Genomic DNA, 12,250 nt, shown 5'->3' on the forward strand with positions numbered 1-12,250 from the left:
CTACAACATGGTTGGGCACCAGAGGAACATAAATGCATGCGACTCACCCAATCGGAGAATGTAGATACTACGATGACGATGTTGGCCACTGGAAGTCATCAGCGGAGTCAGCGTGGTCCTGTTGATCTCCAGGATGAGACTATAAAAAAGCAAGAAAACAATTAGAATCTATTGTTAAAAACATAGAAATATTAAAAATTTCTAAGTATAAATTTATACTTACGTACAGTACACCCGGGTACTGCTGCTGCTTTTCAGAATCACGTTCAGACTGTAAGAAAACTGTAAAAAAACAATTAGTATCTACTATTAAAACTATAGAGATTTTTACTTGAAAATTTCAAACTATAAATTTATACTTGCATTGTTTGCTCGTGGAGCACCGCCAAATACTCCTCTTCAGTGATGCACTGATTCTAATTCCGGTAACGAGGAATTTTAATTTGAAATTAAAAAGATAATGAAGTTTATCAGATATTAAATTGCAATACCGCGACCGAGGATTGAAGTCGGCGAACAAATGACTCTATTCTCGCGATTCAGAAATCAAGGAGAGCCACGATGCTCTGGAAAATACTTTAAAATTGCGAAATAAACACTGACTCTGGTCTCGCGTTTCCCTAAAATATCTACGACGATCTACTGGGGTCACTTTACCCAGGAAAACATCTGTTGCTACGCAGCGAACACTGAAGCTATCGGCCGCATTGCGCGCGGCCAACAAAATTTCCTGGAAAGATAAGAAAGAAGGACACAAGAAAAACACAAGAAGCACACCTGTGCTATTTTAAGTTTGTTTCTTTGGTTAGAAACTATCATTGGAAATACTGCTGTTCACATTGAATTACATCAAAAACGTGAAACTTAAATTATCTCAACAAACATGTTAAAATATTATCAATGAAATCAATTATAAAATAATCGTTCGATTATCTATCAGCTTTTATTTATTAGAGTCGTAAGTGTGATAATATTAACTGAATTGAATTTTAATATACATTTCGATTTTTATAAACGTTCTGAAACGTACAAAAATTAAAGTTTTGTATTTAATTGTATCTGAATAGCAATAATTACGTAATTTCTATGTTTTACTCAACTTCCATAGAAAATTGTATGCAAATAACAATTGGAACAATTCATAATGATGAATTTTGAAAAAATAGTAAATATTTGATGCCCACGAATATATAATCGTGATCAAAATGCAATAAAATACGCCTATTAATTCCTATTTAATTAGCCACTTGATCGAAATCGATTGTAATGCAAATTAAAAAATTATTTATTATTTAAATTCAATTATTTAATTTCAGCATTGATGTATCACACTTTCGACAAATAACAAGTCGATAAAATGATAAAAGTATATAAAAAATGTAGAAATATTATATATTTTAATAAAATATGTGTTTTACATGTTACCAATTATACCATTTCAAGATGACGCCATTTGAGTTTCCTAATGGTGTCCATTCCGTACCAGTAGCTTGCCTCGTATTTGAATTCGAAAAACTGCGACAGAAATAAAGTCAAATGTATCACAGTAAACATATTTAAATGATAATTATATATCTAAATGATAAAAATATATAAAAAATGCATAAATGTTATTTATTATAATAAAATATGTATATTAAATGTTACCAATTAAGCCATTTGAAGATGACGCCATTTCAAAGTTTCCCAATGGACGCCATTTCGTACCGGTAGCTTGCCTCGTAGTTGAATTCGAAAGACTGCGACAGAAATAAAGTCAAATGTATCATAGAAAACACATTTAATCATAATTAAGCAATAATTAAACTAGAAATAATGTACAAGATGCGTAATTTCCTTTAAAAAGATATAAATCAACGTCAGTTAAATATCGAAGAAAACGTTCGACGCGATTCAATTTTTCTCATAATTCCGTCTCAATTCATATTAGAAATGTATTAATTAACGAAACAGTTAAACAAAAGCACCGTTTGATACTAGACAAGAGTAATATTAATGATGAAAAACGTACTTTTTTGGTCGCGAGAAGCCGACACGTCTTGGCACGTCTTGCCACACCGATTTTTACAAAGGAAATGGCGGTTACTCGCGGTACGCAGCATCGTTCGCGAATTAATACGGAGGAACCCGAAGATTGCCGAAGATATAACAAATCGACGCCAGACAAATCTCGAAGAAAATGTTCGAAACGCGATTCAATTTTTCTCATAATTCCGTCTCAATTCATGTTAGAAATGTATTAATTAACAAAACAATTAAACAAAAGCACCGTTTGAGAGCAAACGCGAGTAGTTTTAATGATGAAAAACGTACTTTTTTGGTCGCGAGAAGTCGACACGTCTTGGCACATCTCGCCACACAAATTTTTACAAAGGAAATGGCGGTCACTCGCGGTACGCAGCATCATTCGCGAATTAATACGGAGGAACCCGAAGATTGCCGAAGATATAACAAATCGACGCTAGACAAATCTCGAAGAAAATGTTCGAAACGCGATTCAATTTTTCTCATAATTCCGTCTCAATTCATGTTAGAAATGTATTAATTAACAAAACAATTAAACAAAAGCACCGTTTGAGAGCAAACGCGAGTAGTTTTAATGATGAAAAACATACCTTTTTGGTTGCGAGAAGTCGACACGTCTTGGCACGTTTCGTCGCACCGATTTTTACAATCAAGATGGCAGCCACTCGTTGCACCCAGCATCGTTCGCGAATTAATACGGAGGAATCCGAAGATTGCCGAAGCTTCAAAATGGATTCAAAATGGATGGATTCCTTCCACTTCGAATTTCAATCAGAATCTGTAACAGAAATAAAATAGAAATTGAAGTCAAATGCATCACAATAAACATATTTAATGACAATTAAACTTGAAATAATATCTACAAGATATGTAATTTCCTTTATAGAGGTACTATGAACCGACGCCGGTCAGACATCGAAGAAAGCGTGCGAAATACGATTTACTTTTATCCACAATTTTGACTCAATTTATGGTAGAAATGTATTAATTTTGAACGAAAGCATCGTTAGAAAGTAAACGCGAGTAATAATGAGGAAATATCAGGTCAGAAATACACACCTCGATCGCGAAACGGCGACAGGTCCAGACACGTCTTACCCCGCTAATTTTTCCAATGCTAATGGCGTCCCCTCGTTACCCAGCATCGCTCGCGAGATAGGCGGAAGGGGGAGGGGGGCGCCTCCGAAGCTTCGAGAAGCTTCGAGAAGCTTCCATTTTGAAACGAAATTCCTTGATTTCGAATTTCAGAGTCTTTAACAGAAATAAAATACAAATTGAAAGCAAATGCATTACAGGAAACATGATTTAAGAATAATTGATCTCGAAATAATATGTATAAGATACGGAATTTCGTTTAGAGAGTTGTAAAGAATCGACGTCGGTTGGATATCGAAGGAAATGTGATTCAACTTCTCTCACAATTCCGACTCGATTTATGGTAGAATTGTATTAATTTTAAACGAGAGCATCGTTAGAAAGTAAACGCGAGTAATAAGGAGGAAATATCAGGTTAGAAATACACACCTCGATCGCGAAACTGCGAAATACCAGACACGATCAGACACGTCTTACCCCGCCGATTTTTCCAATGCTAATGGCGACCGTTGCACCGAGTAACGGTCGCGAAATAGGCGGGAGGGTGGGGGGGATCCGATGATTCCCGAAGCTTGAACTTCGAGGATGGTTACACCTCGTTTTCGAAGATTCGTTAATTCACGAAATGACGTATGCCTCAGATAAAAACCGCGGATACAAAAGAGAAAGAACGAAAATAAGCCTATAGAAAATAAATACCTTGACTGTAGAATACTGATGGACGAAAAATTCGCATTATTCACTTCGGCGATTACACGAAATCACGATGCACAAAGTTGCACTTTTTAGCCATAGGGTGCGTACGTGAAACGACGAATGTTCCTATTCGATTATCGATCAACGAATTTCTTTCTATTTTTCTAACAAAACGAATAAATTTTATTTGTCTACTATCTGGATAGACACGAAGATAGTCGAGGTAAGCTTAATTCGGTAACTGATTATTTAATAATTGTCAGAAAGTAATATGATACGTGATGTATTGAGATTTATTCGTTGTAACGATAATCGATTGTGACGTTGGAATATCGCGAATCTGTCGACACTTCGCGATTGGTAGCACTGACTAAATCTAAATCACACGTTTTCGAATTAATATAGCTCTTATAAACAATAGTTTAATGACTAATTAAGTGTTCACGCCGGCGACTGAACACGAGGTTGCGTCCTAACTAATCGAAATACTGATCTCGTAAAAGGTAAATAGTATTACAGCACACTCTGTGTCTAAGAGCAATGATTCTGAGAATTACATTTAACCCGATCGTTGGTAACGTCGACAAGTTCACGAATTTTGCTTCTGATACAATATCGACAAAAGTTTTCATCAAAAATTATTTACGCATTGTATGATAGTATTCTAAAGGTTCTAAAGTCAAGATACTTTTATCACAGACGATGTATACGAGTAGATCTTTCACCTAATGTACTTTTTCGGCTCATTTTTATGGGGTCTCGAAACCCCATTACTATTTTCGAGTCATTTGCATCATTACCAACAGATTCAGAAATACATTTTATCCCTTCCATAGTCAACTCACATGTATTTACGCAAACACTACAGCTTCCTGCCTATCAATACTAATTCAGTGAATAGTTTCTTAACTGACCGCTATAATTTTTATTATATATAAATATTATTTTTTACCGCTATAAATACTAATTTTTAGGTCGTTATGGCAGTCAGATTGGGTCACGAAAGTCCATAAGGTAAAAGGTCTACTCGTATACCTCGTCTGTGGTTATAGGTAGATATGCCCTGAGTTTTATATAAAATAATTTATATTTACAGTTGATTAGCTCGTATAAAGGTATAGTAATTAATTCGTTAAAAGGGACGCTTCTTCCTTTTCCTGAAAATTCTTCGACTGTCGGTCAGTCCCATGGCTATTGAGTTCGGTTTGCGATCTTTTCCCATAGATGGCACATCCATACAGTATTTCTGCCATTTACGCGTGCTTGGCACAGTCGTGTGTGCGATGTGAGGTTTGATACGGCGGTCAGTTATGGGGATTCGAGAAGAAAGGCGAATATAAGACTTCTTGCTTTCCGAAACAGCTGAAATTTAACTTGCTTCAACCAGTATACGATTTCGAGTCTCGACTGCCCAGGTATTTTTATTTCCTAACCTATGTAAACACTATAAGCGATTTTCAATCGCATCCTATCAAATTCGTATTTCAATTCGTCTCTGATATGAAATTTGTTTCCGATGAATTGAAATATCAGCCTTGTAAGTATAGTTTTATAGCGTCCTCTACGCGTAGACGTAAAAATATGCTCCTAACCATGAAAATCTTCGACACGCATTTTTTATTAGAGGGGTTATTTTATACGTATTCTGTGTAATATTTTAGTGTACATCGTAGAAATATTCAGTCGTTCAGAACGTTTCTATTTCGCGTCGGTGATTTCGTTTTTACGATAATAGATGACGAACGTCGATCGTAGTTCCGAGATGGACGGTAATTTGGAGAAACTGGCGTGTTAAAACGTATCGAAAGTTCCACGAATAATAAGGTGCATACGTTTTACCAAATTACTGATCATCTAATTATTACTATTCTCTGCCATTATATAACGATGCCATTGTGGCGTTGCTTCCCATGTTCGCCACCAGAGGGGTCGCGCTTTCACAAGTGCTCGACTGACCCCTCGGTTGTTATATTTGCATTCCTCGACCGATTTTCCAATATTCCACTCGTCTAAGGCAGGATCTTCTAGAAAACTTTAACGGTGAGTTCACTATCAGACCCAAACGAAACACGCCCTCTTTTCTTTTCTTTCCTCCTACGATTTCCCGAGTTCCTAACCTCAACGAAGCAGCGCGCCACGTGTTAATACATTTCTTCTACAAATCGAGTCGTAATCGTGACAGAAATCTGAATTCGAAGACTTTAGTTTAATTCGTATTTTATTTCCATTCGTAGTCGCTGATTGGAATTGAAACACGAGGCAAAATCCAAATGGCGTCGATTTCGAATGGACTGATAAGGATTGGTAAGATTTAATATAAAGATATGTTTATAATAAATAAAATTTGTACATTTCTTATATATTTTCATGTCATCGAGTTATTATGATAACACATTGTTCTATTCTGTCCTATACTTCCTTGGTGATAGCTGTACTATCTTCTCCCCTCAGAATAGAAAGGTTATGTTAACTTTTTTGGGGTACATTCTTCTTATGGTTGAAAGTTATACGGTCTCCTATCGAATGCTCGAGTTCAAGTTTGGCAAATTGTTTTCCGTGAAACTGAAATTTGTCGAATAACAGACGCTTACCGTGTTCACAGTTTTCTAACCCGGAGTTCTATCAACGCGAACGAGGTTCGATCTTCGGTTACATAGACCGGGGGATCGATGGAAATGCGGTTCGTGTGTGAAAAATGCTGGATATTTTGTCGCTTGTATAAACTTACGGATGTATTCTAATCGATTGATTCTACCGAACGAAGTTTCCCTGTTAGATAAATCGAAGAGCGCTCAAACGATATCGGATAAGTGTCTTTTGATTAAATTTTTATCGCGATTGGCTAGCCAAATACAAGCAGGAATGCGAGAACGTGCGAAGCGTTTAAAATAGATCATTGTTTCCGAATCCTCGAGCGTGGAAATAACTCGTTCCAATAGACAGCTTGTATCGAAAGTTGATTATGTGGATTTTCGCCCTCCCCCGCAGTTTCGGGGTCGGTTTTAGGGTTGAAGAGCTCCAATAGAAAGAGCACGCTAAAGTAAACGATCTCTATCACGCTGGTTAGGCTAAAACCGACGAAGAATCCGCATATGCCGCCAGCGTCGCCTGTAAAACACTGTTTTTTAAATACTCGAACGCGTGAACGAACTTTTTAATATGTTTAAATTATACTCACTCAAATACTCGTACCATCGGTAGCTCTCGTCTTGCTTCAGATACGCGGTTCCGATTTTTCCGAAATACACTCGGAGGATACTGTGATTCGTTACGTTAACGTTGTCGCTAAGGATCATTAATGTTAATTTAACAGCTCGATCTGACTTTTAGAAATATGGAAGCTTACAGTAGGGTCGTTTTAAAGTAGCCACTTCTGAGTTCGAACGCAGTAGTCTTGGCCAGATAAAAAATTCCGTCGCACGAGGGATAACAGTTTTCACAGTACAGCGTTTGGTTATTGTTTACCAGAGAGTCTAATGTTTTCTCCGGGTAAGGTACGATCGAAAGTCTTTTATCTGAGATTAGAAAAAGAACGTAGTAATTTAGTATATTGGGAAGTTCCTTAATTATCAATATACATCGCAACTAGACTGTGGATGTTCACGCGCGGTAAATATGCAAGAAGATTTATGCCATTTATGCGTATTTAATATGCAAATTTGCACGAATAATATGCAAAATGTGTAAGCGACAATACACCAGTATTTGCTGAAATACACGGTGCATTAATATTCAATGTCAACAATATAGACTATCGTAGTATATTGTAATTCGAATCGCAATAATGCATAAGCATTTTCTGTTTGCCTGTAAAAATGAATTTCTACGCCGAAAACGATCGTCCAACGTCGTATAATAGGACCGTTGGAACATACATATTCTTGCATATTAAACATTGTAAAAATCTCTGCACTGTAATTGCAAAAGTGTTGCTCACATTTGTACTCCCTTAAACACGGTATGTCCTCCATGGTGCAAGTCCTGTTGGATCCTGAATGACGAAGAGAATAATAATTGTACAATTTATTGGACACAAAGTAAAATTGTTTCCATCCAGAAACACGAGCTCCTATCGCGATGAGAATTTCTACGGATATCAGCATTACCATAATTCCTCTCTTTCAAAAGCATATTTCACGCTTTTGATCGAATTTTTGTTCTCTTATTCAACGAAACACGCGTCGACCATGTTTTGTTAATACCGAAACATCGTTACGTCTATTCTCTTTTGTTCACGAGAGGATTCCCTTTGACGCGAGTTCTACGATAAAAGAAATTATACAGAATTTGTTCACTAACGTTCTGTGGGCCGTGGATTGTAGAAGAACGGTCTGCATTTGCAGCTCTTCCATATATCGTCTATTTTGCAGGCAACTATGCAATCACTGGCAGTGTAAATCGCGGAGATCGATGGTCTTTCGTTCGCAAAGTAGCATCCGCGTTTCTCGATCGGGTACGACCGAATGTTCTCGCTACTGTGCAACCCTAGTGCGTCCAATTCCACGTATTTGTCGTTCAATGGAGATAGCAAAAGCTCCACTACGCCTCCGGTACTCGTGTCGGGGTAGTCGTAGGGATCGAATATCATCACCTGTCGAATAAGTACGAAAAACTAATTATGTTCAACGCGAATTTTGTTTTCTTATAACCACTAGGTGATTCTTGTAGAGCCTCAGTTTTCAGAAAACACGAGTTTATGTAAAAACGCTCAATTTTTAGCAAAAACGAGGTATCACGCGAAAATTAAAAACATCAGAAAGTTCCACTTAGTCTTAAAAGATAGAGGAGAGATTCCTGAATGTGCTAACATCAATAGTTGTAATATTTTGTGCTTTTGAACGGTTGTAAATGATCGCCAAAGTGTCCAAGTACGCACTTTATGCACAATACTTTTGCATATTTACGAAAACTATACACAGGATTTGATTCAGCAGACTGGAGTCAGCAGTTGGACAGTTTCTTCCTCAAAAATGTTTGCAGAATCAGAACTTCTCGTAAATATGCAAAAGTATCGTGTATAAAGTATGTACTCTGACACTTTTTTAAATTTTGGCGATCATTTACGATTCAAAAGCACAAAATATCATAACTATTGATGTTATCATATTCAGGAATCTCTTCTCTATCTTTTAAGACAAAGTGGAACTTTCTGATGTTTGTAATTTTCGCGTAATACCTCGTTTTTGCCCAAAATTGGACGTTTTTACAAAAACTCGTGTTTAGGGAACTAAGCTCTACTAAGAATTACCTAGTGGATACTGAAAAACAGAAAAAAAATCTTATTTGTAGAACAGTGTTATACTAGTTCGCGTCTACGTTATGAGATATGGCGGAGAGTCGTTAAATTTCCCCATCGAGGGAAATGTAGCAACTGGTCCAACCGATTGCAACGCTAGTCCAGGGTTTTTTACAATGTGCAGCGAAATGTTGCATCGCGCCGCTAATGACTTTCGGTGACTTTTTATCAGCGAACGTCCGCGGCGGAAAATACGATAATCGTTGATAACCGGGAGCGAGGAAGAAAACGATTAGGGGCACGGAATTGCTAGGTGCGAAACGATACGTCGTAAAACGGTACAGCGATGTTCCGTGGAACGATAAAGCGACGAATCGGTGGAAAATTTAAACGATCGCTACGGTTCTACGACTATTATTCGCGAAATTTACCTTCCAGCCGACGGTAGAGATGATGGGGTAAAAATAATCATCCATCAGCGGGTCCAGCATCAACGTTAAGCCGTTCGTTTTGCCCACGCGTTCTACCCGACGCGGGGAAAAAGATCTCGTTGCTCTGTCGGGTTCGTTAACACTGTCAGTACGATGTAAAGTTGAAAAGTAATTGCGTTTTTGGTAACTTACTCGCGCGAATCGTATCTTTCCGGGATGTAGTTGAAGGTGCAACAAAATCCAGTCTCCGTTTGGCTGACTGTGAATATGTCTGAGCAGTTTTGCTTCTCGTTTAGGAAATAACAGAGCACAAGCATAGCCGAGCAGTCCGGAGTCAGCTGAAATTTCGTTCACGGAGCGTTTTATAAGCGAGCAACGTGGAAACGTTGAATAGCTAAACGACTGCTAAGTACAGCAGCGAATGGACGAAAGGAAAATATTATTCGTTGCGTTATTAATACGCGAAATGACGCTAAACGCTACTCACGCGCATCATAAGCTCGGCGATGTCGTAATCGTTATCGTAAAACTTGGTCAGTAGTTGAGTAAGTTGCGTGTAATTACCAGCCTTTGCGTTCGACGTCTCGTAGAAATCACCGAGTGTCCAAAGCACCTCGAGCGTTTCATCGAGAGACAAGTTCGAAATATTCGCGTTACATCTGTCTCCAAATTAATTAAAATTCCCTTGTGAAAAATTCAGAATTTCTCGGTTCTTAGATAAAATATTAACTATCGCTAATGACTCGTTCTTTAAATACTCCCAATAACCGTAATATCAAAGTGTAATCGGATGATTAATTTCTAATCCTTGAACGCTAAATAATTTAGGAGAGGATTTTAAAATAAGCTTGCAGAAATGTGTTCGTTCGAAAATAGCGGGATAAATGTTTAATGTAAAGTCGATAATCCACTTCTCTATTACTCTTCTCAATGCATTGTGATTGTCATAGCGATTAGGCCGCGATCGTACTTTTCAAGTGTAATTATCGAAATTATCCTTACATTTCAGTCGCCAGTTCTTTGACCATTCGAAGACTTATTCTGTTAATGCTGCAGATAGCGATGCCTGTAAGTGCAGAAAAGCAGAGCTTGCCCACTATTCCTCTTGCAGATCGAGTATTCGTTATTAGAAAGATATTCCCTGTATCTATTTTCATATAAATTATGCTATCCCACCTGGAAACTCCAAATTCTCGGTGGGGTAAAGCTCTGCCTCGAACGTGGTCGTTATAGGTGTATCGATAAACTCTTGATAAACCACCAGGGAAAAGAAGATCATCGCGAATATAGTGCATACGTACGCAACGATCCACACGACTCTAAAAATGTTAAAAAAACATCTGATCGGTCGTCGAGGTCAGTTTTCCAATTAACCGTTTCCATCGATCTATTATTATTCGTTAATTGTCGAGTATTTCCGGTGTACCGTAAAGTTTCGCGAAAGAGTCTCGTTAGAGAGTAAACAAGCAAAGTTTGCAAGAGTTTTTTCAAAGAACGTGAAACGTGAAAGTCGTAAAACGCGTCGATTGCTGCTTTCCTCGGGAAATAAGGAACTCGTTATCGAATTTGCGTTACGAGCGCCATTCGACACGACGCGTTTCGTTTGTTTAAAGGAAATGTTATACTTCCTTTTTATTCCGCGTCGTTAAATTTGGCGTGAATTTTCATTTACCTGTCGAACCACGTTGCCTGATCTTCCGCGAGATACTTGAGGCCCACCAAACTGGAATGTTTGCAGTACTGCTTGAAGTATTTTATAAACGTTTGAAAGCAGCTTGATTGCGCGAACCGTTTGCGTGAAGTTGGCGAAACCCACCCATACGAAAGGCCGAGTTTTCCTCTGTGTTGTGGGCTTACAGTCGCTATTTCGCTATTCCTTGTAGTCATCGTTCCTGTAACGAGAACCTGGAGGTTGAATTTCCGCGAGGTATTCGTATAAATGCGTACACGCTTCAAATCCTACGAAAATGGCAAATGTAATTAGCCGCAATCGTTCGTAGGAACAACTCGAAATATCCACAATGGGCCCACGTAACGAGAAATAAACGAAACGTTGTTCCATCAGTAACAATACGAGAAAATTCCAAATTTCAATTCATCGTACGATACACGAGACTCGATTCGAAACGAAATATACTTGTATCTGCGCGATCCGACAAACGTACTATTCGAAAATATCAAAATATTGGAAAATATTAGCTGTTTTACACGGGAAATAATTAATCCAGAACACGATTTGCAAAAATATACAGTATTTGATTTATCACAGAATCGACTTAAACGACTCACTGTGGTAGTAAACGATAGTATATTTCGCAGTTAGGCTACGATCCACCTTTAGGAGTTCCTCGACGACTGCATGCAGTGGTGGTTTTACATCGCAAAAACGATCGTTGGTTTGTTTTGCGTATTACACGTGTCGCCTATGCAATGCTGTGATTCGTCTTCGGAAAGGTCGCGTATCTTGCATCGTTCAATTATGGTTGTAGTCTGCTTATCTCTCGTACGGTCAGCTATTTGCTCTATTGTTGGGAAGTTGTATCGTTCGATCGAATATTAAGTTACCTCTTCGTTGAAAAATGGATACATTTCTACACATCGTGCATCTGCATATACAGGGTGTTCGGCCAGTCCTGGGAAAAATTTTAATAGAGGCTTCTAGAGGCCAAAATAAGATGAAAATCAAGAATACCAATTTGCTGATTGAAGCTTCGTTAAAAAGTTATTGACAATTAAATTCAAAAATTTTAAATCGTTCTGGAAAAAT

At 37.9% G+C, this 12,250-nt stretch overlaps 1 protein-coding gene across 1 annotated transcript; it reads right to left on the reverse strand.

The window, feature by feature from the left end:
- LOC143348765 (pickpocket protein 28-like) lies at positions 1-10,544 on the reverse strand. The gene is made up of 10 exons (XM_076779360.1): positions 10,486-10,544; positions 9,971-10,142; positions 9,676-9,821; positions 9,484-9,607; positions 8,112-8,407; positions 7,692-7,728; positions 7,163-7,377; positions 6,995-7,101; positions 6,744-6,924; positions 1-139 (listed from the first exon to the last, which is right to left on the reverse strand). The coding sequence occupies exons 1-10, from the start codon at positions 10,509-10,511 to the stop codon at positions 1-3; spliced, it is 1,443 nt and encodes a 480-aa protein (XP_076635475.1). The 5' UTR covers positions 10,512-10,544.
- Positions 10,545-12,250: the final 1,706 nt, after the last annotated feature.

This window comes from Colletes latitarsis, chromosome 12 (genome assembly GCF_051014445.1).
Source record: "Colletes latitarsis isolate SP2378_abdomen chromosome 12, iyColLati1, whole genome shotgun sequence".
NCBI classification, from domain to species: Eukaryota; Metazoa; Arthropoda; class Insecta; order Hymenoptera; family Colletidae; genus Colletes; species Colletes latitarsis.